The sequence below is a fragment of the Lissotriton vulgaris genome, chromosome 6 (assembly GCF_964263255.1).
Source record: "Lissotriton vulgaris chromosome 6, aLisVul1.2, whole genome shotgun sequence".
Classification (NCBI taxonomy): Eukaryota; Metazoa; Chordata; class Amphibia; order Caudata; family Salamandridae; genus Lissotriton; species Lissotriton vulgaris.
The window spans coordinates 1190287914-1190310461 of NC_141694.1; the positions used below are offsets into that span (position 1 = coordinate 1190287914).

General features: G+C 44.1%; 2 protein-coding genes across 2 annotated transcripts in view; one reads left to right on the forward strand and one right to left on the reverse strand.

The window, feature by feature from the left end:
* PPIL4 (peptidylprolyl isomerase like 4) overlaps positions 1 to 21459 on the reverse strand; it is a 280677-nt gene extending 259218 nt beyond the window's left edge. The window contains exon 1 of the mRNA XM_086927292.1: positions 21293 to 21459. Coding sequence (XP_086783418.1) covers positions 21293 to 21362 — 70 coding nt within the window. The 5' untranslated portion in view covers positions 21363 to 21459. The remainder of the gene's footprint in view (positions 1 to 21292) is intronic.
* Positions 15419 to 16645, forward strand: LOC147708621 (uncharacterized). The gene has a single exon (XM_086925128.1). It carries the CDS (start codon positions 15419 to 15421, stop codon positions 16643 to 16645), a length of 1227 nt encoding a protein of 408 aa, XP_086781254.1.
* Positions 21460 to 22548: the final 1089 nt, after the last annotated feature.

Sequence of the window (22548 nt, forward strand, 5' to 3'; positions counted from 1 at the left end):
GCATTGTCATTTACATTGCAATAGCTTAATCGTTAAATAAATTGCATTGTCATTTACAATGCCAAGAGTGACCCATGCTCTGTGGCTGCACTGCAGAGAGTCCCCCACACACACACACAGAGCCAGTCACACACACACACACACACAGAGCCCCCACACACACACTCACGTGAATGGTGAAATGAAGACGTGCTTATGAGGGCAGTGAAGCTGTATACTTTAAAATGCTTACTAGCCACCTTTATTTTCCAAGCACTAAATCTTGTACAACGGTGTGAAACTTGAAAGGGTGAAGCCTGCGCTATAATAAAACAACAGCATAGCCACCTTGTAGGTCTGTGTTCAGAAAGAGCTCCCTTTGCGAGACAAGCGATGCGTGGCACGGCTGGTTTGCGGACAAAGGTCCCTTTTCGTGGAGGTGACTGGCTCCAGGCTCACCCCAACTGAAGCAGCTGCCCCGCCCGCACGGTCCTCTTGAGTGGGGCTGTCGCGTGGGGGTGGGGTGATGGTGGGGGGGGGGGGTGGTCTGCAGCAGTGACCGTGGTGGGCTTGTGCAGAGAGATGAGTAATGGGACAGCAGCCATGACTGTCTACGGACCAAGCGGCGCTTAGGTTATTTGTCTGTGCGGTGGCATGTCAGGTTTTGGACGGATCCTTGGGAGCCAGGGTGTGGCGGAGGGGCAGGAGCTGCTACATATGGTTTATGGTGGGAAGGGGCTGCTGCGGTCTATGGTTATGAGTAGGCTTCTGGGTTTTGGTCGGGCCCTGAGGAGCCAAGGGTGGGGGTGGGGGTGGAGGGGCAGGGTCTGCTTCCTGTGGTTTGGGGGGGGGTGGGGGGGGGGGAGTGTTGGCTGGGCCCTGGAGGACCCTTGCAGCAGCAGAGTGGTAAGTGTGTGGTATGAGGCGAGGGTGCATTTTAGAGCATACATTTGCACATATATCACTTGGGCATCGCGTGGAAGCGCACTGAATTTACAAACTGCACATTTGCTTTGAAATGCCCAATAACTTTGCACAACATACAGCTTTACTGAAATATCTATACGTTTGTCAACTTTCAGGGAATATTTCTCATTTTCGCACCTATCAGAAACGTTGTTTCCATCACACTTTAGAATTAAAAACGTGCCTCCTGTGCGCTTTTCTTCATACGGACATATTTTTAATTATGTGACAGTTTATTTCCAGGTGTTCAAATGTTGCTGGGTGTTAGAAAAGAAATCCCAACCTACTACCCTTTCTTTCACACTCCCTGACCCCAGATAGGTCACTTTACAAAATCCTCTCTTTGCAGTCACAGGACGAAAAGTTAACAGCAATATCTTTTTTCCAGAAGCCGTTTGACCCCTGACCTTGAATGCCTTGCAAACGCAAAAGAGCACATCAAACTGTAAAGCCCTCTTGCCTGCTCATTCTTGTCCTGAACTGCAGCATAGCAATCCTGGGGGTCGGCGGCAGTCTTCACGCCCCTACTGCCAGCGCCTATACTGTTCCATGCAGGTCAGTGGGGATGGGGGGGGGGGGGGGGGTGGGTCCGTCACACTCGGTCCGAGTTGGACAAACAATGAGAGAATAAACAGGCCCTTGTCCTATCTGTGAGGGGTCAGTGGAACCGGTATTTCTAAGTACAAATGACTCTGCCCTAGCCCCGCCATACTTTTACTCATTCTCCCACCCCCCCCCCCCCCCCACTCCCCCCCGCCACATACCGATGATGCATTCTGGGAGCTCGGTTTTTCATCAAAGCCCCTTTAACCCTTTCCCGCCCGCTTTTAACGCCCCTGTTGCAAAGTTTCGCCCTCATTGCTGAGGGCGAGTTGGTTCGTTAAATTAAAATATGCCGATACTGAGCCGGCTGAACGGCTACTAAAACAAGCATTCACCAAAAGAACAGAACAGCTCGCTGTATATAATTTAACACTGATAAGATATGTTACCTCTTCATTCGCAAATAGAAACACGCCTTGTGTAAAAAGATTCTTCTACAAACGAAATTACCGAAGTTGCTAATTTCTGGTACTTAATTGCGACACATCGCGGGGTAGTATGGGGGGGCGAGAGCATCTCGGGGTAGTATGGGGGGCGAGGGCATCTCGGGGTAGTATGGGGGGCTAAGGCATCTCGGGGTAGTAGGGGGGGCGAGGGGGGCAGTAGAAAAGGTTCATTGTGCCATTTGTTCGGATTGACTGCTAGGAGCTGCTCCTTGAATAACACGAGCAAAGGTACATTTGGGGCTACTGTCACCTCTGGTGGAGCGCGAGCTGCTTTGCAATTAAGCGCGGTTTTATGGAAGTGGGAACGCTCCTTTAATTAAGCAGACCGGGTGACCGGGATTCCATTACACCCTTCGAGAAGATGGCGTTTCTTTTTGCCATTTCAAGGGAGGCCCATTGGGATGAACAAGTAACAGGCAAAGAGTAGCGCCTCCGCCTCTAGGGATACTTGTGCGAGCTAGGCGCAGGACACCACCACCCACTAGAGCACACCCGGACTCGGAAGTCCTCAGAGGTGCATGCCACGACCTGGACCTTTTCTCCCCATTTAGTGTCCACAACTGAAGCTGCCCATTGTCTTTCAGGAACGTACTACTGTGTTTTTTTAATATGTACAGACTCCTCTCGCATAGCGCCTTTTTTGCTCCAGAGCCTTTTCAAAGTAAGCGCGCATTTATTATACCGAGCTGATGATGTTTGGCGCACTTTGTGGATCCTCTCTCCTTACAACTGCAGGGGGGACGGGACTGGCGCGGGGGACGGGACCCGAGCGGATGATGTTTGGCGCACTTTGTGGTTCCTCTCTCCTTGCAACTGCAGGGGGGACGGGACTGGCGCGGGGGGAGGGACGGGACTGGTGCGGGGGGAGGGACGGGACTGGTGCGGGGGGAGGGACGGGACTGGCGCGGGGGGGGGGGACGGGGCTGGCGCGTGGGTTAAAAAATACATTTGGAAAAAAAAGAAAAAGCTTACCTGACTGCCCGTGTCCGGGTCAGAGCTGAGGAAGGGGCTCTAGAGTGGGTGGAAAGCGGCAGCATCACCGTACTCGGCGCAGGCTAGGCAGCAATGGCGGCCACAAAGCTTACGGCATTTTTCGGATTTGGGGGCGTGTTTTGCTGTCCTGAGTGACGGACGACGTCACAGGGCTAAAGAATGCAAAAAATCACGCCCCCAAATCCGAAAAAGACGGGGCTTGTTTGAAGTGATGCATCTCTCCTCCAATGGCTGGCCTCCTTTTAGGAAGCCAGCCAATGGTGGAGAGACGGGGCAGGGAGGCGGGTTCTGAAGCCCCACTAGAGGACATTAATTCTCTGACCGGAAGCTGCTTCGCAGCTTCGTCCCGAGACCTAAAAAGGTGGGTTCACTTTTAGATCGTTGGAATCTACTACCCCTGTCTCTTATAGGGCGGGCATCGCTAATTCGAATGTCGGCATTACCCCTTTTTAATTTCCTTTTTAGTGCGATTCCCTGCACAATCCAGGCCTCATATTTTAAAAAAATAGAAGCTCTGATTTCCTCTTTCCTATGGGCAAAAAAATCCCCTAGACTGGCACTGAGCACTTTATATTTATCTTCCACACAAGGAGGGCTGTCCCTCCCAAATATCAAAGAATATTATTTTGCGTCTTTTGCACATTACAGCCATAGGTTTTTTTTTCTCTAGATTGCCATGAGACAGACAATTTTTTTATGAAAAGGATGTTGTTGGAATTGAAAATCTATGATCCGGTTAGAACCACGAAAGACCCAAAAAAAAGTACGATATAAAACTTTGCAGTGGATTTTTAAGGTCAAAACTCAGTTTTTAAAATGTTATGATTTACCCAATGTAAGTAATAAGACGAATTTAATGAATTTTAGCCTGGGAGAAGCAGGTTGTATGGACAAAAATATAATAACTCTTTGGAAGCAAAATGGTTTTGAAAAAATTGAAGACTTCCTACTGGGAAATAGGTGGAAATCTTGGGATGAAATTTACAGCCAGTTAATTCACTCGCACACAATTCTGAACTGGTCATTTATTACGATAAGTCCAAAACTCAGGGAACTCAATATAGGAAATTTATCCCACAAAGAAAATATTTCCACTACCCTTAATAATAAAACACAAAAGAAAATGAGTATCTGGATTAAAATATTAATAGAAAGTAAGGACCAGGACTTTTACAGCAAGATAATTGAACGATGGAAAAAAAAGGAAGATTTTATAATTAACCCCTTCGATGCTCATGACGAGCTCAGCTCGTCATGAGGCACAGTGGAGCTGTGCTGATGACGAGCTGAGCTCGTCATGAACAATGGGAGTCATGAAATATCAGCACAGGAAAAAAATCTCCCTAGCAGCCAAGGTGTTAATCAATAGGTATGGGACAAAATAAACAAATTCAATAAAACCATCTTTCGAGGAGCAAACTTTAAACGTATGCAATTCTACAATAAATGGTTAATATATAGAACCCCGTCCTTTTTACACAATATCTTCCCCCTCGTAGCCGACAAATGCTTTCGATGTGAAGAAAAAGGCACTTGGAAACACATTATCTGGGAGTGTCCAAAAATCCAGGTTTTATGGAAGGAAATAGAAAAATATCTTTCAATCGTCCTTAAAACAAATATTATATTCAACGACCTAATTCCCCTCCTAGGCTGCTCTTCTTTCCACACCCAATATGATGAGCCCCTTTTTATAGCTTCTCTAATAGCTAAATCCCTTATATTACAGTCCTGGAGAACAGATTCTGTCCCATCCTTCCACGCATGGAAGGCAAAATTACAGCAAATCCAGGGTAGGAAGAAAAAATATGCCCTTAGAGCAGGGGCTCTCAAAAAATATGATAAATATTGGAGTGTGTTCGCTGTTTAGATTTCTCTTGTTATTACTAAACCTGATTTATGCTTTATTGAAAATATTTATTAGTCTATTACGACGGTTCTACTTCCGCACGCTGCACTTTAGAACTTAGCTTTGGAATATTAAATGTGAAAACATTTATTATATGTGTATGCTATGTACTCTCAATTCTAAACAAAATCTTTTGGTTATTCGAACCAGTTTACTAATTGTCTGCTCTTACACAACCTTGCACTGTATAACTTAAATGTTAAAACGACAATTTGTATGATTGTTTTTCAGTATTTTCCTTCCTCGTACTGTATTAATTGGATTTCAATTGTATTGTATTGCTATATTTGAACTCTCAATAAAAATAATTTTAAAAAAAAAGCTTGTATTTATGGTTCATTATTGTAAAGCCTTTATTATTAGGGTGAGCACTAAAAGTAAACGCTGTAAGCTTGGCCTCCACTTCTGACGGTTGTTACAGTATAAATCTGTATACACATTTTCAAAGTTTAGTAATATGAGGCTATGTATAATGCTCCCAGAAGACATCACAAATTGGATGCTGCTGCCACAGACACGAGTCTGCCCTCCTGCTGCTGGACGAAACACCTGCAAGGGAGGCTTGGACAATAGGTTTCCTGTCCAGGGAGGAGCTGACACCTCCCCAGACAGGCTCTTAGTGTATTGGGGCAGGGAGGGCTGCATTCAGTGAATGCTTTCCAGACACTGCCTGGGGCACACAAGGTGCTCCATTCATTTCCCAGTTCAAACCGGTTGCTGGGGCAATCAGCCCCAGCTCTGCCACAAAACTGGACAAAGGGGAAGGGGTGTAACCACCCCCACCCCAGGTCCACCCATGGGAGGGACCTTAGAGTTAGTCCAACCCCTAAACTTGCTATAAGTATAGAACCCCAGTCCCTAGGACTTTAGATTACCCTGGACGAAACTCTGCAATATATATCCTGGACCTTCGACATTCCATATCGACTGGAAGACAGAAGAAATCTCCCTTGTGGTCAAGGAGTGACCACCCTGTTCAAACAGGCACGAACAGCATCTTTGCCGTTCTGCATTTTCGAGGCTCCCACCGGATCCCGAAGAATCTGCGACACAGGACACTGACTTACAGACATCTTTGACCCCAACCTTCGCTCACAGCAAAGCTGAGACCCGTGGCGGACACGAGAGACGTGGGACCGGAACTCCTGGACATTTTGCTACCTGCACAGACTTCCCGAGGCATCCCGAAGTTGTGCATTGGGGTGCTTGAAGCCCCAGCTCCGAGCCCCTTTTGCACCGAAGCTCAGAGGCCCACACTCCACGAGTGTCCCGCTGCCTGCTTTGTGCATTTCAGCTCGACGCGTCTTCGCGATTCCTAGTCCATTGGCTAGTGAGCCCCCAAGAAGACAATTCTTTGTTTCAACTTGCTTTCCTGGTTGCTCCAGGCTTGCTCCAACTTCCCTGCAAAGGAGAAGTTCCACAGACCTTGCTGGTGTGCACCGAAGCCAATCTCTACATCCTGCATGGGTTGCGTTTGCCAAGGCTTGCTGGGTCACATCCGGATACCGACACCACGGTCAACTAGATCCTTCGTGGGATAGCTGGAATGCAGCTCCTGGTCGCAGTCGACTCCTCCTGGACCTCGTGGCTGAAGAAACAAACTTCACCTTTTCACCTGAAATCACCCGACATCTGGTGGCATCTTTCTATCGCCGCCCTGGTCACTGGCTAGTGGCCGAGACTGTCTCCTCTGCTTTCAGGTTCTTCACATCCCCGATCCAGCCTTGGATCCACCCGGACACTTTACCTCTGGTCGCCTGCAGCACTTCTTCGCAGCTCTCCATTGGAATCGACAACGAAACCCGACACAAAAATACACCTATGCACCTGGCTTCCCTGGGTGAGGTAACACGAGTACACCGGTGCTCCTGTGGGTATTGACTCTCCAAGTGTCCTAGTCTAAAACGTTTCCATCGCAGTTCACCTCCTTTACCCTTTATCTTTAAAATTGTAACTTGTTCATTCCCCATGGAAAGTCAATGGTAGCCCCCGGCTGTGTTTAGACACTGCACGCGTCTCCAATGGGCCTCCTACATCCTAACCTTTGGTTGTCCTGAATAGCCCCAGCGATTCCACAGGCCCTAGGCCTGCTTCCTACTCCTCACGTGGTTCTTATACCACTATTTTAGTATATGATTTGTGAGGCCCCTGGGCCAAAACTTATACTGTGCAACTTATCGTATGCTAATTAAGTTTCTTGCATTGTACTTTTACCTCTGACCTCATAAAGAGGGCAGAGGGGTTGTGTTTAGAATAAATACATATATATTTGATATATACCTTGTGTGGTGTGCTTTCATTTGGTACGCAAGAGATTATAAATAGTAAAACAACTTGCTTAACTCGTCTCCAAGTCTTAGCCTGAAGGCTGCTCTCCACAGCTACCACTAAGGATAGCTTGTTATGTTATGTTATGTTATTTAATCTTTTCTATGGCGCTCGGCTACTCAAAAAGAGTGTCCCGGCGCTTTATAGGAGAAAGAAAGGAGACTGCGACATACTAACATAACACCAGATAAAAAAGAAGAAGAATCAGCCAGAAAATTTACAAAAGACAGGCTACTGAGTGAACAGCCAAGTTTTAAGGCCCTTCCTAAAAGCCAGCAGGCTAGTGGCTCCCCGCAGAGCCAGTGGCAGAGAGTTCCACAGCTGTGGTGCCAGCAGTCCAAAAGAGCGGCCACCGAGGCGCGCTTTCTTAGCCCATGGGACAGCAGCCAGGTACAGGGATTCCGACCTCAGAGACCTGGTCGGTTGATAAAAGACCAGTCTCTTTTGGAGGTACTTAGCTCCCCCCTTGTGAAGAGCTTTGTAGGCCAGGGTCAATGCCTTAAAGGCGATCCGCTTGCGGATGGGAAGCCAGTGCAAAGTTGCCAACAGGCCCGAGGCACTGGAACGCCTATTAAGACCAAAAATTGCCCTGGCAGCGGCGTTCTGCACCACTTGAAGCCGCTGTAGCAAGTACTTTGGAAGGCCCAGGTAAAGAATGTTGGAATAATCCAACCTGGACCCAATCAGAGCCTGGACTGTCAGCGTCCTATGTTCCTCGGATAGCAGGGGAAGAAACCTCCGCAGCATCCTAAGGATGCCAAAGCAGGTGCCCGACACCCCCAGGATCTGGGATTTCAAGGTTAGCCTGTTATCCATCTTAACCCCCAGATTTTTAGCAACCTGAGAGGAACAAGATGGAGGGAACATATTCATTGGCCACCAGGTCTGCCAGTCTGGCTCTGTGTCACACCCAAAGAAAAGCACCTCGGACTTGTCGGAATTGCACTTGAGGCTGTTCAGATGGAACCAATGAAACACAGCCCCAAGGCAATCCCGAATACTCTCCCCATCAAAGTCACCTCCTCTTTTACAAGAAAAGAGGAGCTGGGTGTCATCCGCGTAGGATACGATCTGGGCGCCATGCGACTCCACCGATAAGGTGGACTTTATAACCTACATAAGGGGTCGATTAGACTGGTGCAAGGTGCCCACTAGAACTAGTGGACATCATATACCAGGCTAACTTCTCACACCTACCCTAAAGACGATGTGGTCAATCTGGAAGGACTCCAACAGACTATTGCACATCAACGACTCCATTCATGAAGATGCACCACTCTAGTCTAACAGAGAGGTTACTTACTATAAGCCGCACGATGATCAGATGGTCACAATGGGAAGAGAGAGGGATACAATTGTACTTTCAGATACCGCAACCATGGAGATACAGGCAATTATGGCACACTATACGAGGTAAACTAGGAATGGATTCTGCCATTCTCCCCAAATCTTCTCTTCTGGGTTATATACGATGATGGGGCTTATCCAGGGGTACTGTTTCTTATCTATACCAGATCCTTGTTGACAAATTGTACTCCTGTAGTACGCGGTTGATGCTAAAAAGGTAAGGATAAATTTCTCCCACTTTAAATTCCTAAATATCTTATCAACCCCACAATAAACTACATATAGCCAAACCATACCAGTTGGCGATTTCCAGCTGAGGGCTGCGACCTCTACCATATCCTGCGGTTCTGCTCACGCGTTGCTCAGTACAGGAATAATACCTGGCAAACGCTCCATGCTACTAGCCTTATCCCTTTCGCAAACTCCACCAAACTTGCTCCATTACACGACTTCCTAGACATGGACGACAACCTCACACTGGCAGAGGTAGGTGGCAACAGCTCTCATGATCATCAAGTTATGTATACAACGACATTAGCGCGTCCCACATGTGCCTACACAACAGGAATGGATCACTGAATAATACGCTTAGCCACTTACGAAAGGAATATATACAAAATTCAGGATCAAATATCCCTATTTGATAATGTATGGGGTCCCTTTACATGTCTGCGGGAACCATAGAGAGATTGTGCGATGGAGGACCTCTCCCGATAACAATAGCAGAATAATATGCGGGGTCCTATTTGGTGTTATCCATCTGTACCTGTGGCTTGCAGGGGATTAAACTGGGTAACCTTGAAAAACATGTCAGTTGACTGATTGCTTAATTCCCATTTATGGTATTCTTTTTTAATTTTCAATGCTGATATCTTCAGGGTGGGATATTGTCTAGGATCCGTTTAGGAAATGTATAAAATGTACAGGATGGGGCTGTAGGAATTGATATCCAAAGAGTTGACTGAAAGCTGAATATTCCAATGTTTTTCTTTCCCTTTCAGTGATTTGTAATCGCAATTTCAAACCTTCCTCAATGAAACTCATTGTTATGTCATATGAGTCTATCTGACGTCTTTGCAATGAACTGATGTATGCTATTTTGAAAACCAATAAAGAAATGCTGCAAACAAAACATTAGAAGCCATGACTTTGGGGGCAAATGAACTTGGTTGCAGAGACATGGTCTTCTGTGTTGAAAAACTTGGCATTTTTAAAAACGCACTACCTTTCTGAGCTGCTAAGTGATGTCTCTCTACCCACTGATTTTCATAATTATAATTCCAGTCACTCTTAATTTCTCATTTGCTTTCTGCCTATCCAAGTGGTGCTGGGCATTCAGACACCCCTATGCTGTCCTCATTGCACACATATTCAAACTTCATAGAACAGTGATCTGGTGAGCAGAGATAAATAACTCAATATGGAAGCTGGCTTGATTTTGTTTAGAATCAATCTATGACAAGAGGAAAGTATCATGATAAGTCTCCCTTCGTCTTTGGAGTAAACCCTAAGGAGGCGTCAACATACTTCTTTGCCCTAGTGGGACAAGCATATTCCAGAACTTTGACAACAAGTTTTTTATATCAACAGGTAGTATGTGCCTGCAAGTCAATGCAATAAAATACATGCAAGGAAGAAAAACAGCAAACCATAAGATTCTACAGATTTTATTTAACAATCCATATGTAGTGACTATTTAAAAGCTAAAGCATGGTTTGAAAAACTGCTTGTGCGTACTCATTCATGTTATTACTGTTCGTGGCATCTATCTGGTACCATGCATGTTTGTTCTGTATTTCCATTGCCATTTTTTTCATTGGATAAGAACAGGCAGTATTTTGGAGCAGAAAAGCATAGTCATCCAGAGTTTTCACTGCAATTGCTACTTGCCAAATGTAATGGAATAAACAGGTTTCTCGGTTATTTTATGTTCCTGAATCAATAATGTTTATTTTCAGCTAAATGCTTAGTTTCAGCGGGTAGCATGAGACTTGTGAACCTCTCAACACCAGGAAATCTCTCCTGACATATTCAATAAACCACCAACTTTCATCTGCTACCTGGGAAACCGTTAATCAATTCTAACCTCCAAGGCAGACTCCTATCCGTCATGCTCCTATGATCACACCTGTAGCACACTTGCCCTTAAGGGTGACCAAATCTAAAGTACACATAAATATCCTGTGGAAGAATATCTATGTCGTATTCCTGTGTTGTATTCACTTATCCAGAAAGGCGTGCAGACATTATTTAAAACACCCAAAGTAAATTGTAATCGGGCATTAACTAGTAGTACAACGTCTACCAACAAACATATACATACATACTTACACTCTGTTACACTGTGCCCCATTCCAGTCTATGAAATGCAAAAGGACAAGCGTGTGGTACAACTCAAGCACCGAATACCTTGCCAGCTTTGACGCAGCTCCCAGGGTCTGGGACTAACATTAGTAAGCAACTCAAAGTCTACGAAACATGTACTCAAATAACGGCCAGTGAAATATTTCTGTGATCCCAAAATGAGATTATGCAATTCTAAAGTCTAATCTGTCACAACCAAGCACCTCTTTTACAACTCTCCTGTGCTCATTTAAGTCCACTGAAACCAGCTAAAAGATTCTTTACAAGCAAAAAAGGCAAAAGCTGGTCAGAGGTTTGCTGATGGCACCGGTGGAGTACACAGTATTACAAAAAAAACACCAATGTTGCAATATATTAAAACATACTTTCACTGCTTTGCCCTTTGGCACATCGTTAACACATTACAGTATACATCAAGTTACTGGACAAGATAATTAATGCTAACAGCCTACAAGTACATACAAAGCAATGATTACAAATGTAAATGTTTGCATTGTTCAGCAATCTGTCCATCATCTGTTTTTGTTTTTGCTTTTGTCGCCCTAAATGGGAAGGGTTTGCACAGACAAGGGTCCTGAGCTCACTGTGCCACTGGATTCAAGCCAGCCTGGTTGATAATGGATGATACCCCGAAACTGGTCCAAGGACGCTTGTTTCCCGGTCGGGGGAGGACCTGGCTTGGCATTTCGGGCTGAATTGTTCCCATGAGCAGCACGGTCAAGACAGATGTGCATATGGCTGGGTCCAAACTAAGGTGGCGTGGTGAGAAAAATATAATGGATTAAACCCAGACTTGTGAATCGGGGGGGGGGGGGTTGCATTATTCAGCATTTCATTGATCATCTGTTCTTTTTGCTACAATTTAAAGCAAGCACGGACAATGCCATTAGGTCAGCTTATGAATGCATTGTCAAACCAGACATGAAAAATCCATATAAGTTAATAACTATTGTCCATCATCGATGCTGCTGCCAGAGAGAAAGGCCATAAATTGTCTAATTATCTAAGACACTTTAACAGTATTTCCATGGCATGTGTGTATCTCTAAAAGTTCAAGCTCCCGCATCTGCCTAAATAAACAAAATGATAACAGCTGTTTGGAGAGCAAGCACTTTTTTGTGGAAGCACAACTTCTGCCCAATCAACATGTCCCTTTGAGTCCCAACATGTGGGGAGTGCCCGAGCCAATCTCCTGGTGATACTCACATAATTGTCTGAAGGCAGCTGCGCTGTCAAGCCAGACAATAAAAAAGGTGACAAGTGCAGAAGTCTTAAATAAATCTGCATAATTTTAAATAATAGATGTTTAAGTCGTCGTAGACCCAAGAGTCAAGGCGGAACATTATACTCATGCTTTGGTACAAAGACAACCGCACAGGTGCACCACAGACAATAAAACAATCAGTGCAAATAGTATTTGAACACAGTGAAGAAATGTTTCTCAGAAAGATGTTGTTAGTCTTCTCTAAATCTTTATTTGCAGTTTGCAGTAAAACGTACAGCCGACGCGTTTCGTCCCAAGCTGGGACTTCTTCAGGGCTGTCAGTAAAAACATATACATACAATCAATTTTTTATATATACAAGGATCAACATCTTATCTAACATTATATACAACAACAGACAATTACAAAACAATTTAAAAAGCACTTTGACGATAGACGTGGAGCTTGTGCAAACAATGTCCTTAGGGTGTCAGCCCCCGATGTCTATGAGCAGGGAATGACATTTGGACGCAAATAGTATATGTAATCACATTTCATAAACTGTAAATAATGTATATACATCTGTAAATATTTTTGCGTCCAAATGTCATTCCCTGCTCATAGACATCGGGGGCTGACACCCTAAGGACATTGTTTGCACAAGCTCCACGTCTATCGTCAAAGTGCTTTTTAAATTGTTTTGTAATTGTCTGTTGTTGTATATAATGTTAGATAAGATGTTGATCCTTGTATATATAAAAAATTAATTGTATGTATATGTTTTTACTGACAGCCCTGAAGAAGTCCCAGCTTGGGACGAAACGCGTCGGCTGTACGTTTTACTGCAAACTGCAAATAAAGATTTAGAGAAGACTAACAACATCTTTCTGAGAAACATTTCTTCACTGTGTTCAAATACTATTTGCACTGATTGTTTTATTGTCTGTGGTGCACCTGTGCGGTTGTCTTTGCATTGAAATTCCCTAGGGATTAGGCACAGTAATGATGGGTGCCATTCAGTGTGCACACATGCCCCTTTATTAACTTAGGGGTCAAAGAATATTACGGGGAGAAAGTGAGTCAGGGGCTGACACTAGGAAGGGTCCATCATTAGATTCTGTTTCTTACTTTAGTTCACCCTCACTAGCACTGACACACCCCATATTTAGATCATATATCTATAAAGTGAGATTCCTGTAAAAGGATTGTCTCAAGTATGACTAGCTTCAAAGATAGACGCCAGGAGCTTGCCCAGGATTTATTCACACCTGGGGCCAAATCAATTGGCACAACAATCCCAAAAGAAGATGGCCTAAAAGCCAAATTCAAAAAATTGGAGAAATTAAAGATGAATGAGATGTCCCGCTGGTGGGATGGTACTACTTTGGGAAAATACTTAGAGAACGAAAAAATCCCACGAGGGTTGAGGATACTTATCTTCCCCACGTTTGAAGATCTAGACACTGACCAATTAGAAGATTGGGAAAACAACTTACGGAACGCCTCTTTCACAATGATGCGTATCCTAATCAAAAATGCTGAAAAAAAGGGAGCAAAGGCTCAGCAGGAAATAGAAGAACTGGAAAGGGAGATAGCACTATCTGAACTAAAAGACGTGGTAAAGAAAAATTATGCAATACTGGACGGGGTGCTAGAAAAACATCAGATCTACCTAAGAGATAAAAAACTAAGGAAAATCAAGAGGGACGATAAGGATTATAGCGATGGGAGGGTATATACTTTTTCCAAAAAATACGACAAGGTGAAAGTCCCAGGAGAGGGCAAGAGACAGCAAGTGGAGACCCCCGAACTGAGCTCTGCAAGCAGCATTACATCTCTCTCGTCAGCCACAAGCTCGGCTCCCATAACTGAACCAATAAGCTCCAATGCATCTGACATAAGGCCCAATAATTTTTTATTGGAGATGGAGAGGTGGAGGCTTGGGGCACGACCGGCACACAAAGAACCCCCAAGACAAGAAGGGGAGGGAGGCACTGGCAGAAACGCAAACAGACACTCGAAAAAACAAAATCTAGAATCAGTGGAGAGAGTAACAAGATCCAAAAAGAAGGGGAATCCGCAATAATAGCCAGAACTGAGAATGATAACACAGTAAGATCTATTGTTGTAAACTTATCAAAGAGAGAATTGAAGCAGGATGAGATCTCTGTCCTCAATAAGGGTTTAGGATTTTGCCCCAATCAAACGGGTGGTGATGTTGATTTATTTGTTGATCTAATGAAATTTGTTCGATTGGTTAAACTTAAAGATCACTTTTCACGTAATCCAACTAATCATGTTTCCTTGAATAATGTCAATAATGTCACGGATTACACTGTTAATGAAATAAACACCATTCAAGCAATGATTTCTGTGGAACTCGATACATCTATTGATATTGAAAGTGTGAGAGAGGAATTGAACATTGTTGAAGATGTGTATATTGAAAGTGGATTAAAACCAAGATCCAAATTCACCCCCACAGGTACCCATCCAAATATTGAAACCTTTCACAAAAAAGTTAGCCAATCTTTCTACCAAATGCTCGAAAACCCCAAACGTGCTCTCCCTTCCAAATACAATCTCACACGTATAGAGTCAGAGGCCCTAAAAAGACTCCAGTCAGATGACAATATTGTTATCCGAGAGGCGGATAAAGGGGGAAACGTAGTCATCATGAATAAGGAAGATTACATGAATGAAATTTCCCGTCAACTTTCAGATTCCACCTGTTACACCAGACTCGGTTATAACCCTATTGAAGCACTCACCTCCCATATAAACATGAGACTCACAGAATGGCGTGAGATAGGCTTGCTTAGTGTTGAGGAGTGTCAATACCTCACAGTAACAACTCCTTCCTTCCCTTGCATCTATATACTCCCCAAAATACATAAGGGAGGCCCTTTTCCACCAGGTCGCCCCATTATTTCCGGAGTTAACTCGCCTACGGAAAGACTGTCAGAGTACGTGGACACTTTCATCCAGCCCATGGTACAAAATCTTCCAGCCTACTTGAGGGATACCAAAGACATATTGGGCAAACTGGAGGGTTTTACTTGGACGGATACCCTTCATTTCGTCACCCTAGATGTAGTCGGGCTTTATACCTGTATCAAAAAGGAATTTGGAATAAGGGCCTTAGAAACCTTTCTGGACAAACGATCGGCAGACCACATGTCACATAATGGTGTCCTTCTTGAAATGACAGATATCATACTGTCTAAAAATTTCTTCTTGCATGACTCGACATGGTACCACCAAACGCAAGGGACGGCAATGGGTTCTAAATTTGCCCCCGCTTACGCCGGCCTCTTCATGGGCTGGTTTGAGCGGGAGCATGCATGGGGACGCCACGCAGCCAAATGGATGACCAACATAATTTTCTGGGGTAGGTACATTGATGATGTGATAGTTATCTGGGATGGACCTACACCGGAACCTATGGACTACTTTGAGTACCTCAATGATAATCCGTTTAATGTCCGCTTCACGATGTCACATAATCAGAAAACAATCGACTTTCTTGATGTTAAACTCTTTGTTGAGGATAACAAGATCCAAAGCCGCACACACCGTAAGGCGACTGCCTGTAACAGTATTCTACACTATGAGAGCGCACATCCCCGACATGTAGTTGAGAACATCCCTTATGGGGAAATGATTCGGATGCGCCGGAATTGTAGCACGGAGGATGCTTTCCTTCATAACATTCAAGAAACTGAAAAACGGTTCCTGGAGAGGGGCTACCCCAGAAAGACCCTTGAAAAAGCCAACAGAAAAGTTCGTAAAATGACAAGACAAACTACTCTGGCACCCAAAACTAGACCAGCAGATACCAGCAGACCCCTCTCATTTAACACACAGTACTCTGACCAAAGCAGTAAGGTTTTTAACATCTTAAGAAAACACTGGCACCTGATTGCGGACATACCAAGCCTACAGGATTCCATTACCAGGACACCTAAAAAATGCTACAGGAAGGGAAAAAACCTCCATAACATCCTCTGCCCAAGCTACATAGAATCTAAAAAGCGGACCAACTGGCTAACCTCCCCCGCTAAAGGCTTCTTCACATGTAGTGACTGCAATATGTGTGCTCTAGGTAAAAATAGAACCAAGGAATTCAGTTTTAACACTAACAAAACCTATACCATAGATCACCTGATCAACTGCAACACCAAATATGTTGTCTATATTTTGGGGTGCGGCTGTAACAAAATCTATGTTGGAAGCACCAAGAGAGCTTTAAAGATCCGTATCCAAGAACACGTCCGTGCAAGACGCAATGGAGACATGAGGTATCCTATGACCTTTCACATGCAGGAATGCCACAAAGACACAGACAACATGTGGTTCATGGGCATTGACCACCAACCTATCCACCCAAGAGGAGGTGATAGGGAACTTGCATTAAGTCAACGGGAGGCAGGCTGGATCTGTAGACTACGATGTATAGAACTTGGTCACAATACCGAAGATGAGCTACATTATTTCCTTACTTAGGCTTCTGTAACTGTTCCCCCCTATCTTGTCTGCTCATGATTAATAAACAGATCACGCCTCTGCCTGTGCATCTAAACATACTCAAGGACCTCTTGTCCCTACAAGCTTAAAGATGAATAAAACAATGAGCTGCATATTTGTATACAGTGCACCTGTATACAATCTTTCGCTCCCTGTAGTATACTTGTAAATAGCCCTCCTTGCAATTATTATGCACTCGGTTTTCCAGCTTATTCATTCTTTTTTGCTGTTATCCCCAGCATTTTAAATTATCTTTTATTTTTTCTTCTCTCTGTTCACAAGTCACACACTCCTCTCTTTTCACTGTCCCTTTGCATTTTGATGTCCTGTATTGCTTTTCTCCACCAAGCTTTGGATGCTCCCTTATTAACGGGGTCACATGGCTGGACATAGGAACCTGGGCAGATATCCACATATTGGACCAATAATTACGCTGCTCCCTGTTCTAATATTCCCTTAATCGAGATAATATTACAAAGGACTTAGGAGGTCTTATGACATGACATAAGCCTCTCATTTTTACTTTAATACCTGCCTATACCGTTACGAGTGGGAGGTCTGACATAGACGGCTGCCGTTCTTCCGCCGTTGCTTTGATTCATTGCATAAGTGACTTATTCAGTACATGCCACTTGTCCTTCTTACAACTAATTATACCCCTTGTTTTTCCACTGCCAACTAATTTAGGATCGATTTAGCCGTATCCCAGACTTGCAATATAAATATTCACTTGCCGGTCTATACTTGAGAGTTTTTATTGACTTGCCTGTCTGCCTTCACCAGGGTGAACACAGGCAAAGATGGCCGCCGTATTTCTGTTGTAATTCTCACATTGTGCACATATGGCAATCGTTACCACCATACAGCCTGCCACTTTTTGGTTTTTAATCAATTACATACTTCTGGCTTAACCTACGTAAATTCGTTTCTATTTTAGCATCAAGCGCGTTCAACACCTATATTCCGTCTTATATATTCAGTTATCGGTTTCTCCCGTTTATATTTTTTCCATTTAGGTGGCATCCTGTTAGGAATTATTAAGCGTTAGACACAAAACATTTATTAATCTTGGGCGCTCTATAGGACGGACCAGGCTAAAAACGGGCACTGGGCAATGTCTGTGTATATAATAACACGGTCTCCCTAGCCATTCCAACATGGCCGCCGCCCCCATACAGGCGGCAACCATGCACTTTCTACATTCAGCGTCCCAGCGGGTTCTGGCGCGCTACCAACAGGTGAAGGCATTTAGCGTTATCCTTCACGCTATATAAGAGGCATCACTCCTTGACAATGTTCGAACACGACGTCGCTGTAGGTGTTTCGGCGGGACGAGGGCAGTGGATGGGCGCCGGCTGTTTGACCAAGAACGGTAAGATTGGCTACATACTCTGTAACCTGCACAGTACCCCTATATTATATTCCCTGTAGTAGTGGTCCCCACTTAAGGATTTTTACTATAGTAAGGGACCAATAGGCCATGCTACTATTTTAAGGAGGAAGGATTTTCCCCTCTGTTATATTCATTGCAGTAATGGCCCCCATTCAAAGGGTCCCTCCTGCACTAAGCTTTGGTTAAATATCGTTCTTGTTTTAAACTTAGGGAGTTATTGCCTATCCACTAAGTCTGACTTAGGAAAATTGCACACTAGAAGAAGCTCCCTTATAGCTTTGTACCTCTCACACCATTTTGTCTGAGATATTGTCAAAAACACATTTGGAACGAAAATTCATGTTTCATAGGAGGTGTGTTTAAGTATAAGATAGCATCTCATCTTCCTGCTCCTTATTTGACAGGCCTGCTGGAATACAGTGCCCACACCCTCCTCCCATGGACTTCTAGGACAACCTGTCCACTACTACTTATATTTATCTTACAGGTAAACCACATACCCTTTTTTAATATAATGTTTGAAATTCTCTTCATTGAGTTAATAAGTCTTCACGAAGGGGGTACCACTGCTTTCTCCCTTTTATTATCTTTCAGTACATTTTCTAAGACAGATACAAATTAAGGCAGCAAGATTACTTATACTGCCTAGGAACCGGGTTAAGCACTGCTTTCATCGTCCATCAACAAGCGTAAAGTAAGTAGGCATAAGCAAAGGATGGTCAGTCCTTATATCGGTGTTCCCAACGGTTCCCCCCTTCGTCCACTACGTAGCCTTATACTGTTAACCATGTCACCCAAAATTACTCTTTTTTATACTTCAAGACTAATATTTTCATTCTCTTGTCCCTATTAAGGACTTATACTGCCAACTTGGCATGGGAATGATCTAATATACATCCCGGTTCATACATCAAGCTTACACTGTCTGGGAAGGCGCCCCTTGGACCCCGGTTCCTCTTAAGTTTTCTCCACAAGCGACGGATCACATTCTTAAAGGTAAATGAGGAGTCAGCTTATAAAAACTTTGAAAAACTATGGTATTCCATGCTAGCAGCCTCTCTTCTCTGAGGTGCATTTAGTTCCTATTATGTCCAGCCCCCCTCCTTCAAAACGTTAACGAATCCAGTTTAGGAGTCATCCATAACAAGAAACAGGCATCCAATATACAATTAGACAACCCTCTAAATGGTTTTTTCTTAGTTTGTACTTTCTCCACTCCACTCTGGTTTTTTTTCCTGGTTTCCTCTCTCGGTCCTCTCTTAGGCTACCTGTACGAACACAGGCTTAGTACATACCGTATGCCGGTTTTGTACACACACACCATCTAACTGTTGGAAATGTCAGTTTTTAAATATATATAGTATATGTAATCACATTTCATAAACTGTAAATAATGTATATATATCTGTAAATATTTTTGCGTCCAAATGTCATTCCCTGCTCATAGACATCGGGGGCTGACACCCTAAGGACATTGTTTGCACAAGCTCCACGTCTATCGTCAAAGTGCTTTTTAAATTGTTTTGAAATTGTCTGTTGTTGTATATAATGTTAGATAAGATGTTGATCCTTGTATATATAAAAAAATTGGTTGTATGTATATGTTTTTACTGACAGCCCTGAAGAAGTCCCAGCTTGGGACGAAACGCGTCGGCTGTACGTTTTACTGCAAACTGCAAATAAAGATTTGGAGAAGACTAACAACATCTTTCTGAGAAACATTTCTTCACTGTGTTCAAATACTATTTGCACTGATTGTTTTATTGTCTGTGGTGCACCTGTGCGGTTGTCTTTGCATTGAAATTCCCTAGGGATTAGGCACAGTAATGATGGGTGCCATTCAGTGTGCACACATGCCCCTTTATTAACTTAGGGGTCAAAGAATATTACGGGGAGAAAGTGAGTCAGGTGCTGACACTAGGAAGGGTCCATCATTAGATTCTGTTTCTTACTCATGCTTTGGTAGTCCAAAATCTTTCTTGCTATCTAACTTTCTGTATGCATTGTACTTAAGAGATTGTACTTCCTTTAGCTAGAGCCAGTTCTGGCTATCACTCGGATCGATTCTGCAGGTCGAAAAGTTTGTTTGAAGTGTCTCTCAATCAGCACGTTTGCTCGCCTCGCTTTCGAGGGTGAGTTTCCTCAAAGGTGAGCTATACCACTATATTTTGGAAGTTTATAGCACCCACAGACCGCAAGTACTTCATCCATTTGTAGTTTCACATTCGTTATGGGCAGGTTTTTTTTTTTTTTTTTCAATCACACAATTAGAGTTTGTCATCAACAAGCGCACACTAGTTTCTAAACTAAGTTTGGAGATTTCCCAATTCCAAACTGAATATTGGATGCGCAGTCAGAACCAAGCTAGAAAACCCCCTGGCCTAAGACTAGAAAACCGCATGAGCAGGAGAAAACCCCTAAAAATGTCCCAATCCAGAGTGTCCTCAAGGTGGCTGGTCATGAAACGAGTGCTCCCATCTGGAGGGATAAAGTTCGAGTATTGTTCCATTGTCAGAAACACAATTGATAGGACAGCTCGGGTTTGGACAAAATAACAGATCAGAGTCTATCAATAAAGTATCGGCAGCAACTGACTTCAAAGGGCCAGGGCAACAGTCCACTCTAGTAACACGTCGCCAAAGTAACCCAAGCACACTGCTAAAACAAGGAGCTCGTGAACAGACGGATGGAAAATAATAAGGCTAAATTGATGAACTACTGTCCTAGGCTAGAAGACTAAACTTTATACACACAGGTGAACGAGCGGGCCGACACTTGGAACTGGGGAACCAGGTTCGAGTCTGGACATCTGCTCAACATCCTGTTATTCTGGGCAAATCACTTAATCTCCCCTCTGCCTAAAAAAATAACTTGCCCTTGTGTAATGTAACTGGTGCTCGCGTAAAGCCCTCCAATACCTTCAGGTCGAGTTCAACTTCACACTATATTGAAAATAAACAGGTGGACTTTAAAAAAAAACTGAACATTGCCAGTGGTCATCCAAAGCACAGCACTGCCTCTAAGGAGCTCAGACTCTTGCATACAAGTATCCATTTTAGGAACGATTGTCTAGCTGTTGAGGGGAAGGACTCCGCTTTTTCTTGGTTTTTGCAACCTAAACTGTATGTTACATAGGTGTAGATCAAATCATAAATACAGCGTACGGTCCAAACTTTCCTTTCGTTTTAAATCCCCCCTGCCCGTATTCGATGCTCCCTGAAAAGCAATAGTACCTCGGGGTCTTTCTTCGGTGTAGAGGTCTATGACAATGTCCCCCAAAGTGGTCTCCAGGAGTACCGCCATCTCCGGGTCCCGTAATGCACCAACACGCACCTCTGTTGACACCGGCTCTTCGACTCTAGAGAAACGTCACTACCATGCGCTAGCAGATGCCCAATTGGCTAGACAGCGCTGAGTGACGAATTATCAAGGAAATAGAAAGAAGACTGACGAGTGCAGCAAGCGGCATGCAACCGTCGCGGTCATCTTGGAACACATTAATTTATTTCTAGGAACAAGATTATTTGCGTACCTGTTTCGCGTTACTGCATACATTTTAGCCTTTTGACTCTAGAAATAGTAAGATTTTGAACAAAAATCGGGGAATTTTATTTTCCCCATTGACCTACATTAAAGCAAAGGCAAATTTAGGCGGGAGAAAGGTAAAAAATAATTTTGGCTTAAAAATGCGAGTTTCCCGCATGAATCGAGTTTGTTGGCATGTGTAGTGTCATGAGACTATGTGTCCTAGGACCCTTGTGGTTCTGGGCTGACTTAACAGTGGGAGTAGGTAATAGGAATAGGTAATAATTGGCAAGGAGGTGTTGTGAGAAAGTGCCATCTTTCTTGCATTGGTATGCCCCCACTTTTTTCTGAACTGCTGATGTGCTTTAACTGAGTGTGCCCTGGGTTCCTGCCAACCAGGTACCCAGGGCCTGTGTTCCTTCCCTAAAACTGTGTTGAAACTAAAACCCAATTGGCATCTCTGGCCACCTACCAGCCCCTAGTAAATGGTACCCTAGGTACCCAGGGCATGGTTTATTTATTTATTTATTTTATTTATTTATGCATTTTTATATAGCGCGGACTTTACCCGAAGGCGTCAGAGTATTCCAGTTTGTGTCTATTCTTACCCTGATCCCCCAAGCTACTAGGGTCCAGAGAAGACCCCTGAGGACTGCAGCACTGATTGTGCCACCCTGAGAGGCCCTGTACCCTGACACCCACACACTGCCTTTGCAAGCTGAGTGTCTAAGTACAGAACTAAACAAGGAGTCGATATGGCACACATCCCTGTGTGCCATGCCCACAGAACCCACTGCCCTGGCATACTTCAGTCACCCCTCTAGCTGGGTGCCCTATGCCAGAGGTGTGGGCACAGGTGCATGAGCCCTGTGCCCCTACAGTACTCAGGGAGCGATTCCCGCCAGAGATACCGTGTCCTGCGATTCTGCAACAGGCACAACTCGAGCTGTGATCTGGACGGTCT

What these genes read in the sequence shown, in the direction of transcription:
- LOC147708621 (XM_086925128.1), top strand. Translation starts at nt 15,419, where the DNA reads ATGGGTTCTAAATTTGCCCCCGCTTACGCCGGCCTCTTCATGGGCTGG.